The following is a 21,285-nucleotide window of genomic DNA, read 5'->3' as shown; positions in this document are numbered from 1 at the left end:
AATAGCATAACAAGTGTCTTGAATTATAAAAAATAATATAAGCAAATACATTAACCCTAATGCCTCTCTAGATTTTGATATTATATTTTAAACTTTACTTTATAAGTATTTATAATTGTACTTGTTGCTCCCACGCTTGAGATGTATATTTAATTTTCTCATCTAGGAGTGTTTGGATAGCAAATTATTCCAAATAATATTTCACTTACATCATAAACACATTTTCCAATCCACCTTTTTATATTTTCAATCACTTTTTTATTTCACATACATCACATCACAAAAAGTGTTACAATAATTATTTCAAATAATACTCTATCCAACAAATCGTTTTGTGTATAAAAACTCTAACATTGTGATTTAAGTGAAAGATTACCGGTAAAACATTTGAAAAGTTAAAAAAATTCACAAAATTTTAGATCTATAAATTAAAATGAAATCTCTAAGAAATCTTAACAAATGAGTAAAAAAAACTTGTCTCTTTCAATTTAAAATAACAATTTTAAGAACAATTGGTTAAAGAAGATGAAAAATTAAGAAAATAAGAAGATGGAAAATATGCAAATATTAAATTATGATATTAACAATAGAGCTTTATAAAAAAAAAAACAATTTTAGCAGTAAAATATTATATTTTATGATACTATAATCACGTGCAAAACATGTAACCTATTACTAGTTGTTTTTTTATATATATAAAAGCAAATTTTATTAATAGATTGCTAGAAATTGTCCAACACGATTTCATTTACATCATTACTCTAATGATAGGTTAAACATGCACTAGATAAAACATTTCAAATTTGACAACCAGATCTGAAATAAATTTAGATCTGACAATAAAATAAGAAAAAAAACACAAAATCTCTAGAAAATTCTCACTATGAATCCCTAGGAGAAATAAAAACTCACTAAAAAAACTTAAAAGAAACTTTATTAGAAAAACAAAACAAATAAAATTCATGGGAGGGAGGCCATGTGGTGTCTCCCTAACTTATTACTAGCTAGTTGTTAGTAAGTGTAGAAGTTAGAGAGTTGTTTGTGGATTGCCAATCTTAATTGATTAATTGTGTATATCATTTCCTTAGATAGATGATTGTGCTTATATTTTGTTTTAGTATTTTTTTTCCTTGATTCCCAATTCATATATAAGTTAGACCTCTTGTACTTCCGTATTTGAGCACTATTTTCATTAACCATTTCTCTAATGAGGCATCTGTTAAAGCACCTAATTCACGCGTAACTAATTTGTCATATGAATGCACATATTCACAATTATTACACCTCCAAAGTTATACATAACTAACTTATCGTGTGAATACGCATATCCACAATTATTACATCTCTAATATCAGATATTTTTCAAAATTAATTAGACTCTTGCAGGGAAAAAAAAAACTCTCTTTAAGGGTACCCATTACCAAATCCTTTTATCAATATACAAGGCCATTTCCCATTTTAACACTAACAAGTCTCCAATGTACGTCTAAAACGACTCACTTGATCTTTATTATTTTCATTACCCCATGATGCTTGGTTTTGCACCGTTAGCAGCTCACTTTTCTTCATCATTTTGGGATAGAAGTGGTCAGAGTTTAGGTTTAAACCGGAATCGAACTGACGGTTTGTTGAATAGAAATCGGACCGGAACTTTAATCATGACTAAAGGTTCAAGTTCAAGTTTACCAAAAATTTGAATTGGAACCAAAACCAGCGGTTTAGAACCAGTTCAAACTGTCTTTTCTTTAAAAGAAAATACTTGTTACCTAAATATTTGGCCAGTTTAAAACTCAATATCAATAGTCAGTACCAAACTCCAATCCTAACCCAACAACCAATTGTGTCATCCCACTAGTAAGTCTAGACCCCATATTAGTCTAAATTCAAAATCAATCCAATCTAATCAACAATGAGATATTTTTCATAAAATTTGCATCATTTTTTCTTTTTCCTTGCATATGGTACTGTAATAAAGTTCTTATCTCTTCCTACATTCATTGTCATATTTTCTTAAAATCAATTTTATAATAACAAGAGTTTAAACATAATTAAAAGAATCATAATCGTAATCTGAAGAAATCGAAACCGTAATCATAATAAAATCCGAATTGAAAATGAATCGATATCCAATTTCCACTTTGAGCCCAACCATTGTCCTTAAAAATAAACTACTACCATACAGGATAATTAAGCCTGAGCAACAGAACAAGAAACCAAGGGAATGATTGATTGACGAAAACCTCTAGTCTCTCTCTCTCTCTCTCGTTCTGCCTTCCTGGGGGCCCCTTTTCTCACATGTTGGATAAACAAGCCTGTAATGCCCCATCGACAAGGGAATTCCAACGTACTGAAAGCTACACGGTTCCTTGGCTCTATTGGTGTCACATTCTACAGAAGACAAAACTCCTGGGTTTTCTCTTTTGTATTCAGTGTTCCAACGTGGGATTTATACTTAATCAACGTTCAGATGGTACATATGAAAAAATTGTGTTATTCTGGCTTGTGCTTTCATGAGAAGCAAACGTGCACAACAACTATATAAAAATTTACCACTGATTGTTACAACTTCAGAATTTTATACAAAATGTGCTTTTGATGTAGACAAAATGTGCTTTTGATGTAGACAAAAGTGTAGATTTCATACCAAAAAAGAAAAAAAAAAAAACCCTCTTTGTATTATGAAAATCACATCCTTGTTCTACAAATTTCATTCTCTTTTAGTTAAATGAGATTTGATGTTTCACAAATTTTGCAGGTTCAAAAAACTCATCTGCCTGCTGCTGGCTAGAAAGCACTAACAAAAGTGGTTAGCATGTAATGAAATGAAAGGTAGCAGCAGCACACTTTGAAGGTCACTGCAATCTGCCTCCATGATGCTCCACTGCATGCCATGCTCTCCACTGCTATGAAAATTGCCACAGTGATGGATCAAAATATTGCACAAGTTTCAATTAAGGCCTCACCATTGACTGTTCTTATTTTCTGTGCTTCTCTTGAACTACTCCTTCTAGTTCTAGTCAACTTTGTGCAAAGAAGAATAGGTAGTCCCGTCTCTTTTTTCACCAGGAATTTTGAACTCAAATTCATTATGGCTTAACTGAGTTGTGTAGTGTCCACAGTAGTACGTAGCTGGTTCAAAATGATAGTGCAAAGCCGTCCAAATTGGTAGCTCACAGCAATAAGTATTCGTTCCCTCAGTTTCCAATTGTTCGACCCACCTTTCATGCAACAACTATGAAGTCCTTGTCAATCTCAAGAAATAATTGTTGTTGTTAGAGCATTCAAGCTCAATCTTAATAACTATTACTACATGTAAGTTATATGTCTCTGCAATATTTTCTGCATCTACCAAAAAACAAGAAAAGGGGGGGGGGGGGGGGTGGGGTGGAATTCAAGTCCTTTTTCTCTATTATTATGAGAAAAAAAAAAAAAACAAATGGTGGCTGCAATAAAACAAAAACAGCTTAACCCGTGATGCCCCCCTCAAAAATTATTACTGAAGTTGGTCCAAAACTACACCTAGTACTGCTCTACACACCTAGTATTATAAATATTGGTTTTGTATGGTTTCACATGGACATCCTCAGCCAGCGCATCCTGATTCTTGACCATTTTTTCCATTCATCTTGAAGCCAGACTAGCACTGATAAAAGCTTCTTCATTCAATTCTTGGTTGATGTAATCCAATGCAAATCAGCCATGGCAGACCTCTGCGACCTGCAAATCCTTGTCAATCGGCAGCAAACATTTTTCCTTAACCAGGTAACTAACTAAATAACTAAGCAACAGCTGTTATTGGTTCTATGCACATTTTTCCTTGACCGACATTCTTTCATTTACTGATTAATGCCTATAAACTTGCAGAAAATCCTTACAAAATACTCGGAGAAGTTGAAAAGGACGATCAGACAAGAAAAGAAGAGGACTCAAATCAGAAGCTCAGGGATAGAGATTGATGATTTTCCAGGAGGCCCTGATGGGTTCGAACTGGTTTCCAGATTCTGTTACAACAACGGGGCGACCACGATCACGGTCTCAAATGTGTCTCTCCTCCATTGCTGTGCAGTCTTTCTTGGAATGACCGAAAAGATGTTCTCTTCCAATCTCTTGCACCAGACCGAAGTCTTCCTTCAACAAATGTTCTATTGGTCGTGGAATGATGTCCTGGCTTGTCTCAAAAGTCTGGAACCATTCTTTTCGTTTGCGGATTCATGCGGTCTCGTTAAGAAGCTCATGTGCTTGCTTCTCGCAAAGATTGCTCAGAATTCGGACATAAACCAGCTCATCGCTTCATCCTCCTCGGCATCCTCCTCCCCGGAAACTTCATCCAGGTTCAGATGTTCCCCCGCGGCCACTAAATTTTGGTGGTTCGAGGACTTGACCCTTCTATCTCCAAAGACGATAGAGTATTTCGCGAAGAGCTTAGGTTCATTTGCTGGCGAAAACAACAGTACAGTCCTCACGAGGTTTCTTCTCCACTACCTTCAAAAATCCGCCGGTCGGCACAACAATAACAGTAAGTCAAGGGCTTCCGAGTACAATGCCCTGGCAGAGACAGCGGTTTCCGGGGTGGTTCTGACGGCGAGAACTTCATTTTCTTGCAGAAGTTTGTTTTGGGTATTGAGGGTCGTTTCAGGTTTCGGGCTGAGCAGGAACTGCAGGGCCGGATTGGAGAAACTGATTGGCGGAGTGCTCGATCAGGCAACGCTGGATGATCTGCTGGTGTCCGGGCGAGATGGGGCGGGAGTTTATGATGTGAATCTGGTGATGAGGCTGGTGAGGCAGTTTGTTCAGAGTGAAGGAGCTGTCACGGTAGAGAAGATGAAGAGGGTTGGGATGCTAATGGACAAGTACTTGGGAGAGATAGCGCCTGATCAGAACCTCAAGATCTCAAGGTTTCTTGGTGTTGCTGAGAGCTTGCCGGACTGTGCTAGAGACTGCTTTGATGGAGTCTACAGAGCAATTGACATTTATCTTGAGGTAATTTTGATATGAATATGATTGGACTATTCCTTCTTTTATTACCTTTCTACTATTACTACTACTTATCAACAAAAAAAAAAAAAAAAAATACTACTACTACTACTTATTGTTGCCGTGTCGGTTGATTATTTTGACTGATTATAATTTTTATTTTTTGAATAATCGACTTTTGTGATATTCTCCATTGCTTTTGTATCATGATTATAAATTCATTAATGAATAAAAAAGCTAAAATTTATAATCATTTAAATTCTGATTATGCTCTATAATCAATTTTTATAATCAGATTTTGTAAAATTTAAACCAACTGAGAACTAGCCCTTAATCCTCACGTAGAATTTTTTTCAAGCTAAGTGGAGCTTTGATTACTTTTCTGGATTTCGATAAGTTGCAGAATTTTTTTTTTTTTTTTTTTTTGTTCAGAAAATTGATTACAAACTGAATGAAAAGGGAGTATAGGGTTGGTTAGTTGATTGACCATAAACATATTAGAGAAGAGAGAGAGATAGCAGAGCATGAATAATAACTAGGAGGTAAAAAGTTTTGAAATTTGACCCCCTTCGTTTTCTATCAATAACTTCCACAGTAAATAAAAAATTATATGCCCCAACGTGAATGGGCTGGTGGTTGGCGCCTCTTCCTCGGGACAGTCAGGTCCTGGGGTCGAACCTCCGCAGCAACATCGGCTTCTCCGTGCATCTAACGTGCTAGGTCTGGTTGGGGCGCTGGGCCGGGCCGGAGTGGGATTAGTCGGACCGCCTTTACGGACTTGACCCGGACACCCACTCCGTCAAGGAAAAAAAAAAATAAAAAAATAAAAAATTATATAAAGTTTGATGGGTAGGATAAAACATACAAAGACAACAAATGAGAGATAAGACAATAGTAGATTTCAAAACTGTTGCTTGGTCTGGTTGAAAATGATGCCTTATCTCTTTCTGCTAACTCATTTGTGAAAAGAAACTTTTTCCCCTCAATTTTTTGTAAAATAATAATGGAGCACATAGATAGATTGTACTCCACTGGAAATATTTTAAACCACATTCACAATTATATCCTCGTATCTTTCTATCCAATGGAATCTTTTAAGCATTTTTGTCCCGGAAGATTATTTCTTTGAGTAAAATCTTATAAACACTGTCAGTCAGTGTATACACTGTCACGGTTGGATGAATGACATATGAGCAAAATTTGAATTTTAAATTCAGATTTTATACATGTATCATATATCTAACAGTGATAGTGTATACACTGACAGTATATACAAGATTAATCATATTTCTTTTCTTTACTGCACATTTAGGTCCTCAAAATTTTGTTTATAGATATGAACTGGGCTTAGTAGTTCCGGTAATAATAATATTCAGGGATGATTTCTTCTTCTTCTTGTTGTTTGAGGCAAATATTATATTCATGGAATTAACATTTCATGGCTCACATACAATAATATTTTGTGGTTAATTTAAAGCACTTTCTGCAACTTAGTATATTGAAGGAATTAAATTGGCAAAGGCATCCTTGGAATCAGTTGAAATAGTAGAATAAAAGTTCTGGAATAGGATTTGTCTATGGTCTCCTTTTCAGAATGTTAATCCAGGATGATCCTTTGATAAATTCCATCCATCAGATGAAGTACCTTTTCTAGCGTAATCAGTGTGCGTGCAGTAGGAAGATGTCATAGGAGAGGATTCTCATAAATCTAGCTTGAGGTTTGGTTGAACTAATTATGGCGCTGATCCTCGCAGTCTCATCCTGCACTTTCACTAGAAGAACGTTCAAGACTGTGCAGATGTCTGAACTACGAGAAGCTGAGCCTGGAATGCTGCAAGGACCTGGCAAAGAATCCCAAAATACCTCCAAGAATCTCTGTTCAAGCGCTTGCTTCTCAGCATTCAAGTCACGTGCCATCTTCAGCTGATGTTCTGTTTGTCAATGATCACGGATCGAATTCAACTAGCAAGAGCAGGAGCCCGCCCGTTGCCTCGGAGAAGCCTAGCAGCTTTGATCTTGATGGCTATGAGACCTTTGGAGATGAGAGTTTTGACATCAGACAGAACATTCAGAGAATGCAACGGAGAGTGGTGGAATTGGAGAAGGTGTGCAGAGAAATGAAGGGCCAGATGTCCAGAATGAAAAAGGGCAGGCTTATGCTTAATGCAGCTGCAGTTGCTCACGGCGAAGCTTTGCCAAGGATGTGTTGACCCTTACTGCACATGCATCACATCCCATATATTCAAGTTGTACATGACTACATTCATAAAGTTGCATCATCAAGCATTTCCAGACTCATTACCATGATGGGAAGCAATCACATACCTGTAGTTTCCTTCATACCATTCACTTGTAAAAGAATATAATTCCAAAATGACTTCAAAGCATGAAGTGAAAATAGAGTAGCCCTCCCCTTGTGTTGTTTTCTTTGATTCAAGTTTCCTGAAGTTTCTTGCAGTACTCCATCTCTCTTTGCTCGATTCCTCGAGTCTCCACGGCCAGTCTCTACTTTTCGCTCACTCTCAAATTTTAAGGTAATTCATCAAGTTATTATCCTTTTTTCTTTAAAATTACAAACAATTAATGGTTAGCTGGATAACACAAGGCTTTCGGATTTGCTTTCAACACAGACTACACGTAGGAGCTGTAGTAACATTATTGTCACAATCATAAAGGAACTACACAGGGACTCAATACTCTGCTGCAAGATGAGAACTCTTGTTTTAACGAAAAGGCACCAAGTCTTCTAACCAGTAAACATATCCATCCTAGAGGTAAAAGAAGGAAAAATATACAGCAAAAAACTGTGGCTCGAGTATCTTTGTGATGGCAAAGCCAGCACCTCAATAAGCCACTGATGGCTGGAAATATCGTATGCTAAATGTCCCAAAAGAAATGGACCACCATATACCACTGACTAATCAATAAATGTTTTTTCCTACCATCTACTTGTATATCCATTCATTTGCACGGCCTCCAGACTCATCCATGTCTATAAAAATGCTAACAGCCTGTAACAAGCAGAAAGAAGAGAGATAAAATTCGACATTGTTGTGCCTATATATAGACCAAAAATCAATCAAGCTACCCATAGTGACATAGTTTGACACAACTTGTGTTAGTCTACATCCAATATTACATTATTTGAACCACTTAAAACAGCCAATATGTACCCAATAACCATCACATCATGGTCACTGTAATATTCATAATAACTGAGCATGACAATAAGCAGACCACAACAATGAATAAGTAGGAACGGATACAAAAACAAAAGTAAAAGCAGAAGACTTTGTAGCATACCTGCTTGTGTTCTACTCCATTTAGGGTATTCAGGCTTCATGTTCCAAAGATTCAAGTTGTTTTTCTCATTATTAACACAAAATGGGATGTAATGTAATGGCCATAGTTACACATAATATACTCTTTGAGTTCGCTAACTAATTTTTTTTTTCCCCTAAATCCCCCACTCAACATTTAGAAGTGTACAAACTTGGTACTTAGTGCAGTTTAGATATTGAATACCACTGCTGCTGTTAAGTTTGGAGCATTTGGGCTTATTCAAGAAAAGGTAGGAAAGACAAGAAGTGCCTGCATTACCTTTTCTGACCCTCCTCCCTCTCTCTTTTTTCGCACATTCCTAACCTCTGTGGCTTTAGCTCTCTCAGACCAAGCATTTATTTGTAACGAAGAATCAATATTTAGAACAAGCGTTACAAACCACAAGAAAAACTATGTTGGGTACATTCCAAAGCTCAACAACATAAGACAGTGCCAAGTACAGATAGGGGAGGTATATCTACTTTCTTGTTTGTCACTTTTTCTGTATATGTACTAAAGTCTCCACTAAATTTGACAAAACAGATTAAAAGTTAACTGCTAAAGAAGATGCCAGGACTAAAAATTTGTAATTTAGAATTGAATAGTAAATTGAACAAAGAATAATTTAATGATAAGAAATATGTTACGTTTAGATAAAAAATAATGACTATCTAGGAATTTTGGAGTTTAATCAAGTGAAGACATGAAAGATATGAATCCATATAAAAGGAATCAAGGAAAAGGGTAAAACCAAAGTTTCATCACCATGCTTGCATGTATTTGAGTCTATCTATATGCTTCAGGCTTCACTTTTTCAGATCGACTCATTTTACTTCATGTTTTATTTCAAAGTGGGAAACAATAGCAACAGCCGTAGATTTTACCTTCCCTATCCGAGGCCTCTCTTTCTCTCTCAATTTTTTGAGGCTGTTCCGAACATGTGATACAGCTCCCCAGCATTTTAATGTGTTTGCCACATCATCAAGCCTCAGTAGATACTCTTCTTCGGTTAAAGGAAAAGATCTCTGAGACAGGTTACCAGGCATCAGATGAGAGAATCAGCTTTAAAGTGCATACAGTCAACAAGTGAGAACTGTACAGGCTTGATACTTAGCATTATTTATCAAGCATGACAAGAAACAAAAGTAATTGCCTTGACTGTACTATAACACTTATACGCAGCTCAAACAAGTAGTTTAAAGTAAGTTTTGGGAATCAAAATACAATTTTTCATACAAGTACAATCCATGGGCATCAAAATGTTACCCTCCCTGCCTTTTGCAGGAGGCAACTATCTAAATGCTGTTTTTTAAGAGTCTGTCCAGAAAATCCTCAGCCAGACAGGCTGTAAACCTCTCACGAATCAACCTTGTATTCTTTGCCTTTAGTCGGCAATGAAAACATATTTCTCAAACTTGATTATAACAGCAACATAATCTCAAAATTGAAGTCCCATATATAGTCAGAGAGACGATCTTACCTGTTCCCTGTACTTCCACATAACATTTAGTGCAAGGAGATTCCTTCCCATGAATTCCTGGAGAGCAGATGGAAGGAGTATATTCTTCAAATGCGGCCACAGAAATTGAAACATTTATGAAAATGTTTCATCAACAGAACTTCAGATTTCGCATATTGAAGCATAGAAAATTTTTTAAAAAAAATCATCCTTAAATTGTCACTCCAATCTTGCATGGAAGCTTGCAAAAGGAATGAAGAATATCATTGAGGTTCCTAACTTAATATGCCCTAAGAACTATGGCTATCACAATTACCACTATGCTCAGCCAAACTCTTCTGCCAACCTGTATCATGGGCTTAAGCATTTGACTATTTGGTTCAAGTGTTAGTGAGCTGTTAATTCCATGATGTACGCTATACACCACAAAAAAGACAAAAAGAATATTTACCGTTATTTTTTACACACAAAGTGGCATGATTTGAACCACTTAGAGAACAGAAGATAAACTTTCTTGATCCACCTATCAAAACTTTTCCAACAACTATTTCTTTGGGTGCTTGAACTCTTTGCACATCCACCATTAGCAGTTATCCACCATCCAATCCAATAGTAACTGGAAGAAGATGGAGGAAGACAAAACAAGCAAGAAGCATTCCTTTTCCTTTCATTTTTAAATTCAAAGTTCTAAGTTGCTTCTTCAAATAAGGAGTTAATTCCTGAAGTTCATCTTTCTTTTGTAATGACGCGATCTTATGAAGTTTTAGGAGGTATACTGATAGTCTACCTAAAACACAATGGAGGTGACCGGAATTAATCCAAATCTAAAAATATGGACCACGATCTACTAATAGTTTCTTGTGTTCAAAAAAATAATGATGATGATAAAATAAAAATCACCTAATTGACCTCTCTGTACATTATTCTCATTTTGGAGGACAACTAGACAAGTATGCTCCAATACCCAAACTACACAAACTATCAGCTTGACCTGTAAAGCAAACTGTCTTAGCTTGGTTTAGCTCTTATATTCCTTTGTGTATCAAATGCGTCTTCACAACAAAGTCTAAACCTGTTATCCGTACTGGGATTGAGAATAAATGACTCACAGAAAGTGGAGGAGAAAAAGTAAGACTTTTAATAAGAACTTTGGATCCTTGGATACACTCCTGCCCAATGGAATTTTACTGGTATGCAACAGAGAAGTCACATTATTGAAATTTGTATGGTCATAAGTGTCAGTTAACTGGACATGGCTTCTCTCAATCATATAGGTCGTATTATTTATCCAAACCTTCAAACTTAGTTAAAGAGTTATCCAGAGTTACATAGAGACAGCCTATAACAAAATATTCAATAAAGAAATTAAAGGGCTATGATAACAGAAAATACGATTGGTCAACCATAGGTTGGTTTAGTGCCAAGGAAAGTGCACTTTCGAAGACAACACTTCACGTCCCTTTTATGAAACCTGCGGTTGGAGGATAGATTTACATCATCTTGAATGATAGTTCACACTCATAAAGGGATCCAACACTTGGCCCCCAACATAGGGACTGGTATAAGTGGTGTAAAGTGGATAAAGTGTTACGTATTACAGAACTTTATTCCAACATAGAGTATGATTTAAGTGGACTAATGTGAATAAACTTTTCCTGTCCAGAAGTGGTGCCTAAACTCATGTCCACCAGCTATCAATATGCTCTAGAGCCAGTTAATCCAAAGATAAGCTAAATCTTCCACTCTCCATTCTCAAACCTTCACACTTCTCCAAACATCTCAATTTCCTATTGAAATATTCTGAGTGTAAGTTAATGTGGAAACAAAATGGTGACTAGCAATCTCCCATGTAGCATTCTTTTTATCCTTCAGCAGAAAAGCACATTTATTCAGTTTCATCTATCTTTGAGTTCTTTGCATAGAACTTATGTGCTATGTTAACTTGTAAATTAAAGTTTCCTTTCTTGGTTTCGCTAAAAACTGAGACTTTGATGATGAAATGAAGTACTGTCTATTTCCCTTCTCTCAATTTCCTCTAAAAACCTGGCCACTGAACATGAACCAAAGTACTTTCCCTTTCCCTAGTGCTATGGCCTGCTTCAAAATCTTTCTGAATACTATTGTCGTTTCAGTTTAGGTCATCAGAAAACCAAAATAATTATATGTTATATAGAGAAAAATCCAGGTAATAAATACCTTTTTTATCAGTTGAACATCGTAGGACCTCCCAAATTTGTTCCGTATAAGAGTTGCCAAGTCTATCCCACTGAAAGTAGAGTCGTCTGTTCCAACAATTCTTTCAAGCTTTTCCCTTAGAGTCTCACTATTCACCTATTAGAACAAAAAGTTTAATCGACTTGCATAGGTACAAGCAGTATATACACTATTTGACCAGCATGAAAAGATAGATGCAGTTTGTACAATGGTGGCTACTTGAATTACAGTTCTGAATCTAAGGGCACTGAAAAAACTCACTTTACCAGCCAAACTTTATCCATGTTTAATTTCCTAGCTAGGTTCATGATGTCCCAAATGGCATCCGAATTATAAAAATCAGATTCTGTTTATCATGTGTGACCAATTCTATGAAATTGAAATGTCCTCACTTAAGCAACAAATTGTCCAAGTGTCTTCCAGAAGATCCAAATCTCATCTAGAAGAAAATTTTGGAAACCCAACAGACAAGAATGATTATCTATTCACATGAGCATACAGTCAGTTACTATGCAAAATCTGTAGGTAATTTGATAGGAAGATAAGTTAATATAGTAAATTAAGCCTTATACTCACGTAGCTCACAACTGAGGAAAAAATAACCGTAGAGGGAAACTGAAATTTTGGAAAAAGTTTCAAGAATTTAGTGATTTTTGTCTCAAAGGAAATGGCAATGTTGTGTAATACATGCAGAGATACAGCATATGCATATTCCAATGAGCAATATGTAAGCAATATGCCTAATTAACATAGCAGAGAAGAAAAACAAAACAAAATTTACATGTAATCTTCGGATGGGCAACATATTATATGAATCAACTCCCATAAATCACTGGAGGAGATAAGTGGCAGAATCCATAACTGGCATATGGCAATTAGACAAGTTCATATAAATTTTGCTCAATCTTCTTAATTTTTCTGGGTATAGTAGTAAATAATGTGATGCAGACCTAGTAGTCAGTCATTCCAGCCAAATTCCTTTAGAATGTGACTATCACTTACACATATATGTCAAATACTTCAGGGAAACAGCAAGTTGTAAAATCATAGCAGAGAAAGCTACAACACACGCCTTCTCCAGACTTGCATGTGATTACTGGGAGAAGGGAGTATGAGAAGAGGAAGAGGGGTGTTTAAAAGTTTAACCTACCCCTCCAGGTTCATCCTTGGGAGAATCCTCATTGTCCTTTTCATCGGCAGACTCATCTGGATCCATATCACCATCAAGTGCACCAGAAAAAACTGGCCCAAAGTTTCTAGCACTTTGGTGACGTCCACTTACCAGGTGTAAATTAGGAGTAAAGAGTTCTTTGGAAGGAGAATCCAGATTTGAGAATTTAAAAGTGGGATTTCTGCAGCTTCTACCCTTGGACAAATAATCCTGATCTGCCGGAGACCAAATACATGTTTTGCTTGCTAAAATACTTGTCATAGCTGATAGTTCTAGTCTGGAAAAAAGGACCAAAGCAGCAAGTTAAAAGGAACTAATTGAGACCTTAAAGGACTCAATGCAACCATTTTGAAGGCAAAAGATTTGTAATTGGCTTACGACAGTGCACAATTGGAAAAACAAGTTCAAGTGAATCTGTGATAGCCCAATCCTCACCAGGTCTCAATCATATGCATCTCAGCAGTAAAGTTAAATGAAATTGAAACAATATGCCAAAATTTGTCACAATGACTTAATTTTTATGCAAGCTGTTTACTACTCATTTGCAAAAGTAACTCGTACATTCTTTTTGAATGTTCACACTAGTTGTTTTAAAAATCAAATATTATCAATCCCAAAAGTGGCAGACAAGGCATTATGCCAATCCAATTATTTGACCGTGCCATTCCATCTTTAATTTGTTTCCATTTCTCAGCCTACAAAACTTATCAGTTACAATCCGATCTGAGATAGATGTATGCTAGTCTGATTTGTACAAAGATGCTGCTATTCCTTAAAGTAAAGCAAGTAGATAACGACTAGAGCTATTAAACTCAAATAGAGAAAAGACATAAAGCTTAAACTCATTGACTTACTGCACGTGGCTATTTAACCTCCAAGCCCTGTCACGGAACTCAGTCAAGGTGACCCCGATGCATAAGTTTCCCTACTGACCCATAATACAACTATGGCCTCAGGAACGACAAGCATTCTCAAAATTCAAAATGTGCAAGAATGGGTTCTCCTGGTCCCTCTATCTTAACATTTTATTAGCATATAAACATTATTCCTCATGTCCTTCAACAGTTCACTGACAAATTAACCTCTTTGTGCGTTGACAAAAACAAGCTGAGAAAGATGATGCCACGCGTGTATATAGATGCCCAACTTCACTGGAAGATCCAGGGAAGACACTAGCATGGATAATTTTCAGTTTAAGTCTTTAAGGGAAATGCAAAACATGACCATCCTAGAGGTATCAAAAGGACCCTATTGTGCAAAACAGTTGGCAAAGAAGTCCAAAAGAAACCATTTTCAAGGAAAAAAAAAAAAGAAGTGTGTTTCCTTCAGCTTCTTTTCTGCTATCTATGTTTGGGTTCACTTTTTCTTTAGGCTTTTGTCTTATTTCAATCAACAGGCCTTCAAAATTTCTCCATCTCCACCACCAACTACACGCATCCCACAAAATAGCCAGCAGATACCAGCTCAGATACACAAAAAGAAAACGAAAACAGAAAGGATCCCAGCTGCAGAAACTGAGATTTTATCCCTTTATAGTTTCTTGATATTCTAACTATTCCCCCAATCAATCTTTTTCCATGAATTATATCCCCTCTGGATTCCCATCATATGTATATATAAACTCTACTAGACAACTTCTGATTGATGCTAAAAATGAAATGCAACGCATGCCAATTGAGTTCTAAGAACTAAAGCACTACAAACTTGAAAACATTCAGGAAAGCAGCGAGTAAGCAAGACAGACTTCTACAGAAGCAAAGAAAAAGCTAAGAAGAAGGAAGCTCCCGTACCTCACCCTCCTGCTCCACAGGCAGAGAGCTCTCCCTCCGTATCTTTGTTTTTTCACTTCTTGTTTTTAAGTTTGTAATCGGGGCCGGGCAAAGAAGGAAGACCAGTAGGGGAGGAACTTCTTGTAGTATTCTTTTCCACAAAGTGGAATTTTTGTGTACCGGAATTTTTGTGGCAGTGAATGAATATTGCTTTCAAAGTTCCAGTAGCTCTCTTCTCTACTTCTCTTACTCAAGTTTTTGTTTCTTTTTCCACCCCACCCCACCTCTTTATAACAGATAAATATCTAGTATTAACTGTCATCACTTTTGAGTTTTGCCCTCATTTTTAAACTCCAATTCCATGTTTGCCCCATTTGAATATTACAATTATATTACTACAAAGGTTGAGAAATTTTTGGGCTAGATTGGTAGTATTCTTTTTCTACATATTTTATTTTAACTAATAAATGGCAAAGACTTTAGTTTATGTACAAAATTTTATTTGAGGTGTTTCTGATGAGGTACCAGAAATTATTATGCTTGAATTATTCGCAGAACACTATAGTATAGGTTCGATTTGTAATACTAATACCACTCTGAGTATGTCCATCTAAAACTATCTTTACATATTTCGAGCAACACACAAAACAAAATTGTGAAAATTGCAAACAAAAAACAGCACTCAGATAATATATTCTAATTTTTGCAAGTAATGAAGATGTTACTCATGGATGTAATGCTGTGCACCAATAAGCATCTTGGATTTGGTATAGAAAATAATAATCGCAGAAATATATAGAAGAAAAAAGGAATTACAATTAGGTTCTTATATTGGTAGTGAACCACTTCATTCTTTCCAACTCAGCTATTGAACCTTAATTAGTGTATCAAGAAAAATTGATTTATACTTAAATGAAAATAAAGTGAAAAGAAAAATGTACTAGTAAATAGTGCTTGCAAGAATAATGTTTAAGTTCATGTTTACCATAGTATCAAAAATTTTTGCTTTTACATAGCAAAGATTCTAGGGTGAGTTTTAGGATTTATACATTTTTTAAGCTTCTAAATGTTTTTTTTTAACAGCTACGCTTGAATTTCCAATCAAATATTTAGACATAAAGGACAAAATTGGTTCGTCATAATACTAAGGGACTACATCAAAAACTTCTCTGCTAGCTTCCTTTAATTTTTTTTTTTATAAAAAGTCTTTATTATTCTTTATAAAATTGATACATGATGATTAATGACATAGATTTCTAGTAGATTTCCAAGTATATTTTCTCCATCTCTCGCAGACAAACAAACTTTTTTTTTTGCTCTCTGTGAGGACTCGAAAATTTTCTTATTTTATATATATTTTTTTTGGATACATTTTCTTTTCTTTACTTTATTACCTTAATTTTCTAGATATTTTTATGAGTAAGATAAGTTTTTAAATCATTTTTCTTGTATAAGTTAGTTCATGTTAAGTTCGAAATGCATTATGGAAGTGGGACCCGCTAATGCTGTAAGTGCGATAAATTTTTGAAGAAAATGAGGAGTTTTGCATAAAGGGATATTATTTTTTAAGATGCTAAGGGATAATTAGAGGTTAGTTAGATAGTTTAGCCTTTGGAAGAAAAAAAAAATGAGGATTAACCTTAGTGAGTCAAGTGTCACGTAACCCTTGAAGATTTAACTTTGACTGCAACCTTTCTTATCCTTTAATAAAACCAAATTTGACCAAAATTCCTGCCATTTTCTTCCAAACTTGGCCGACTCTCTTGAGAGAAAAAAGGAAAAGGAAAACTTCATCTTCAACCTCAATTTCTTGCTTGAATCTTGAGTTTTAACCAACAATCTTGCAAACTACTTCATAAAAAGGTGATATCTAAGGAAGATTAAAGGCTTTAGTGGAGAGATTTTTTGGGAAGAAGCACTTGGTTTTCATTTTTCTTGGGGTTTCAAGATAACTATGGCAAGAAACCCTTTTTACTTCTAATTTTTGCATACTAGTGGTTTTAGAGATTGATTTTGGTAGTTTACATGGAAAAATTCATGGTTTGAAGTGGTGATTTGAAAATTACAGCTTTGATGGTTAAATTTCAACCCTTATATGATGCTTGAACTTGGCTGTGATTTGATAGTTTTGTCATGTGATTTATCTAACTTTTATATGTTAGTTTGGCTTGCTTAAGGAAAATTTCAGCTTAGGGTTTTCAAAATTCAGCTTTATTGTGGTTGATATTTGAGCTATGAATTGGCTATTTGGGGATAGTTTTGTCGCCTTAATCGAGTGTATTTGATAGCTTATGACTTATAGTTGTGATTGAGGTTGAATTGATATGAAATTTGGTGTTGAGTTTGGATGGAAAAGTAAAGAAAACAAGGGGAAGTGCTGCTGAAATTTTTACTACTTCCTCTCTTGTAAAATAAGTGAGATAAGAGGGATAATTTTGGGTTGGTTTAGACTTAGGTTACATGTGATTTCTTGCGTGCGCCTTGATGTTAGTGTATAAGCTGAAATTTTAATAAAATCATGTGAAAAGTAAGAAGAAAAGTGATGGTTCCTTCTAATATGTTTTCTAGTTGCATTTGTTTCACTTTAACCTCGAGGTTGGTTGTCTTCTTAGCTATTTTGATGTCGGAAATTCCAGCCATGAATTGAAATGAAGGACTCTTTGTTTATTCATGTTCTTAGGTCCAAATGTTTTCTTTCACTCCAAAATCACATTTGCACTTTTACACTAATAGTTAACTTAGATAGACATACGACTCATAGTCGAGCCTAAATTGTGAATTCCGTTCACTTGGCTTTGGATATGGGGACCATAATTATTTTACCTTGGTTATTCTTAGGGCTTGTCGGTGATCAAGGGCATAATCCAGGAGGAAACTTTTGACGTAATTTTTTCTTGAACTGGTGAGTGTACCACTCGCATGACTTGTTGCTTAATCGATTTACTTGTGCTTGAAATTTATGACTTGAATGACTATAACTTTAGTTTATCCTGGACGGGACAAGGGTATACTTTATCACACTCGTTTTCCTTGACTGTTTGACTAGTTAACTGTGCAATTTGGATCAATTACTTGTGTATAAGTTAATGTCATTTGGAGGCTAATATCCAACGACCTTACTGTGAAATTTGAGTTCAAACCTCATTGGTAATCAATTGAATCGAGCCAACAAGGACTTGGTTGAGATAGAATGACGAGCCGTGAGGAAATTGTTACTGATTCACTGAATATTCTGATATCTGATATACTCGAGTATTACCACCACTGTTTCTGTTTGGTGTTCGAACCCGAAAAGGGGTATGTTTAGTGGACGAAAACTGGTGTAAAGTGGGGATCTACGGTCATGGTTTTGCTTCTTTAAATGTTAACGGAGTGTCAACGGGTTTGGATCAAGTTAAAGCAACGGGGAACTTGGCTCTTGAGAGCCATCTGTATCCTTTTACTTGAATTATTTTCTCTAAGTGGTGGTGTTTACTTATATCTTTATTTGATACTTATATGTGATTGATAAAAATTGTAATTGTGTGATTCTTGACTGCGTGACCCTTTTGGTATTTTATTGAGCGAAAACTTACTCTGTTACCTTTGTTTTCCTTACAGGGGGCGAAGTTTTGGGAGCGTGAATTTTGAGGAAAGAGTTGAGTTAGTTATAGTTTGTTTTTATTTAAGTTCTTCTATATTAGTAAACCTCACTTGTATTTGTATAAGTTTGGATATTCTGGCTTGTACTTTAAGTTGAATCATTAGAGACTCCATTGTATATAGTATGGGTTGATTATTCGAAATTAAATTGCACATTTTGTTGTGGTAAATGTGAATTTTGGCTCAGTAGTCCTGACGAGAGTTGGGCAGACAGTCCACTAATCTTTGGGGTACGTCCTAATGGAATGTGGGGCTATCACACTCTCTCTTTCTTACAAGAAGGCATAAATGTGGTAGAGCTTTTTGCCTGATATCCAATATGGTAAGTTTTAGTTCCACTGCTAAGAACAATTGATAGAGTGCGCTTTTCTTCTAATTTGAAAATAGCAAACTCTAGAATTTCTGCAAGCAAACAATGTGTAAGGCTCGATTATCAAAACAAGAAACTTATAGATGTATATCAAATCAACATAAGGAAGCTCTATACCATCTTGTGCTTTGAAGAAACAATTTGATGAAAAGTGTCACAATCCATCACATCATGGGTCAGAATCTATTTATAGATGAGCTAACTGTCATAGAGATCTCATTTTCAAGAATACCGCTTGGTTGATGAGAAAACATTGGAAGAGGATCCGTGCACCTCAAATAGATAAGTTGATGTGAAGTACAAAATCCCATTCCATCATGTGTGAAATTTCCTCTATTACAGAGAAATATCGTGTGATCCTTCTTTATTAGAATGTCTTCAAAGTAGGTGCTCCATCCTTCATCAAAGTTTCCATCCTTTATAGTTAAATTCCGATGAGAAATGCTATGACAAATTGTGATGATTTGACCGTCACAAAATCCATTTGAGTCATAGAGCAATATTAGATGTAGATTCAGATAGACAAGTACAGTTAAGGTTAGAATGAGAACTTGTTTGCTTGTGTTTATACAATTTTTTTTTGTAGGATACAAAATATTATATAACACAATGGTTGCCTCTCAATGCCTTCTTCAGTTTTACTTGTTTCAATGACTGCAACAACATTACAAAAAGAATAGCACTATACTTAAGTGTATATAGAATGTAGTTGGCTGAAAATTTAAGATAAGTACAAAGCACCTAGAGCTTTAAACACAAAAGAACTGATATGGAGGATGTTTTGTAACCATTGCAAGATAGATTCAACTGAGTACAAAGATGATTCTCCCATGTATTCTAATAACATAGGATATTTTTCAAAAAGCTTTCACTTAGCATAGCATATTGATTTTTCATTTACAAGGAGCTATAATAATTTATTTGGGAGTTATGGGAATTATAATATTAGGAGTTACAATAAATTTTGAATGGAGTTATTATACAATTATTTGAATAAGAGTTACAAATGAATTATTTGTTCAAATGAAGAATTATTGAGTCTTTATAAGCCATTCAAATATGAATCAATTTTTAGCTTACAGATTCTATAAATTAACCACAATTTAGTATGAAAAAACTGTGATACCTATTTTCTAAAGGTATTGTGTAGCTTATAAGTAGTGAAGTTTTTGGAGAATTTTTTCTATATACGCTTCTCTCAACAAAAATTATTCTAAATACTATTTTTCCCTACACTCATTTCTTTCTCCCTCATTTTGATTTTCTTTGGGCAAAGTAAGATATTGAGAAGCTTCTACTTCTCTTGGTTGTGCAGATTAAAAGGAATTAACAACCATAGAGTTGGACTGTTATATCTTAGAGGCGGTGCGCTAAACCTTCTACATCGATTAAAAAATACTGTAGGGGCGCATATCATTTTAAGCATTCTACTCGCCTCAACTCTACCGGACTTCTTAGTTGCTATCAAATTTAAGGTGGTTACCTTGAAGATCAGAAGTTGTTTGTTTCCAACAATTTTAAATTATTTGCATTTATTAATGCAATATTGAGATCCAACAATTAGCAGCCCCTACATACAATTTGCTTTTGAATTTCAGCATCCTATTTTCCAGTTGGTAGCCAGGATTGGAGGCTGGAGAAGTAGCTCCTGTACCCATTCTGTTGACCTTGGTCGATCAATCCTTGGTTTTGATGATTAACAAACCAAAATGTAGATTTGGGTTAATGTTTTTATGTGAGCAATTTGTTAGAACAGATTCTTGTGGCACAAAAGAAGAAGTAAAAACAGGGCACTCATGTGGGACGTCCGAAAGGAAGCTATCGGACGTCCGAAAGGATGAAGAACATCAGGAAGGATATTCTGTCGGACGCTCGTGAGGAAGCATCGGACGTCCGGATGGATCGGACCCACTCTTCGGACGCACATCGATCGTGTCGGACGTCCTAAAAATTCCACGAAGATTTGATAACTCTCTAGACGACGTTCGGACGCAGGGTTCGGACGTCCGACAGGTGGTTTGGACGCAGGGTTCGGACGTCCGACAGGTGGTTTGGACGCAGGGTTCGGACGTCCGACAGGTGGTTCGGACGTCCGACAGGCCAATGGCTAGTTTTGACAGCATTTAATATTTGACCGTTGGAGAGCCTTTTGGAGCCATTTCTCACCTTCTATAAACACCCCAAAGCACAAGAAGACAAAGGACTTTTGCCAACACAAAATACAAGCTTACAAGTGAGATTTTTGAGTAGAAAGATTCTTTGTTGGTTGTATAAGGGGTTGGAGAAGTTGGGTTGTGAGGTTGCTCAAGTGAAGGTTACTCTCTAGGAGGAGTAAAACTTGGTGAAGGTGAACCTATCACTTGAA

The 21,285-nt window shown here is 35.7% G+C and overlaps 2 protein-coding genes and 1 long non-coding RNA gene across 3 annotated transcripts; 2 read left to right on the top strand and 1 right to left on the bottom strand.

Moving 5' to 3' along the window:
• Window positions 1-3,472: 3,472 nt before the first annotated feature.
• On the top strand, window positions 3,473-7,411 carry LOC113719069 (BTB/POZ domain-containing protein At3g19850-like). The gene is made up of 3 exons (XM_027244079.2): window positions 3,473-3,762; window positions 3,865-4,980; window positions 6,729-7,411. The coding sequence occupies exons 1-3, from the start codon at window positions 3,700-3,702 to the stop codon at window positions 7,182-7,184; spliced, it is 1,635 nt and encodes a 544-aa protein (XP_027099880.1). The 5' UTR covers window positions 3,473-3,699; the 3' UTR covers window positions 7,185-7,411.
• A 177-nt stretch (window positions 7,412-7,588) lies between these two features.
• LOC113719070 (uncharacterized) lies at window positions 7,589-15,174 on the bottom strand. Its single transcript, XM_027244080.2, has 6 exons — window positions 14,930-15,174; window positions 13,119-13,416; window positions 11,951-12,085; window positions 9,776-9,832; window positions 9,180-9,320; window positions 7,589-7,985 (listed from the first exon to the last, which is right to left on the bottom strand). The coding sequence occupies exons 2-6, from the start codon at window positions 13,398-13,400 to the stop codon at window positions 7,920-7,922; spliced, it is 681 nt and encodes a 226-aa protein (XP_027099881.1). The 5' UTR covers window positions 13,401-13,416; window positions 14,930-15,174; the 3' UTR covers window positions 7,589-7,919.
• A 1,486-nt stretch (window positions 15,175-16,660) lies between these two features.
• Window positions 16,661-18,651, top strand: LOC140021085 (uncharacterized). The gene is made up of 3 exons (XR_011825060.1): window positions 16,661-16,771; window positions 17,747-17,810; window positions 18,509-18,651. It is a non-coding gene; the product is annotated as an uncharacterized lncRNA (long non-coding RNA).
• Window positions 18,652-21,285: the final 2,634 nt, after the last annotated feature.

This window comes from Coffea arabica, chromosome 11e, assembly GCF_036785885.1.
Source record: "Coffea arabica cultivar ET-39 chromosome 11e, Coffea Arabica ET-39 HiFi, whole genome shotgun sequence".
In the NCBI taxonomy this organism is placed as follows: Eukaryota; Viridiplantae; Streptophyta; class Magnoliopsida; order Gentianales; family Rubiaceae; genus Coffea; species Coffea arabica.
Note: the sequence above shows the minus strand (reverse complement) of the source record. Positions and strands in the feature narration are given on the sequence as shown.

Bases quoted from the DNA above. Each gene is read 5' to 3' on its own strand.
- LOC113719069 (XM_027244079.2), top strand. From the start codon at position 3,700: ATGGCAGACCTCTGCGACCTGCAAATCCTTGTCAATCGGCAGCAAACA. The intron at 3,763-3,864 runs GTAACTAACTAA...ATAAACTTGCAG, and splicing joins AAACATTTTTCCTTAACCAG to AAAATCCTTACAAAATACTC. The intron at 4,981-6,728 runs GTAATTTTGATA...TGATCCTCGCAG, and splicing joins CAATTGACATTTATCTTGAG to TCTCATCCTGCACTTTCACT.
- LOC113719070 (XM_027244080.2), bottom strand. From the start codon at position 13,400: ATGACAAGTATTTTAGCAAGCAAAACATGTATTTGGTCTCCGGCAGAT. The intron at 12,086-13,118 runs GTAGGTTAAACT...TTGTTCTAATAG, and splicing joins CCAAGGATGAACCTGGAGGG to GTGAATAGTGAGACTCTAAG. The intron at 9,321-9,775 runs GTAAGATCGTCT...AACCTGTCTCAG, and splicing joins TGTGGAAGTACAGGGAACAG to AGATCTTTTCCTTTAACCGA.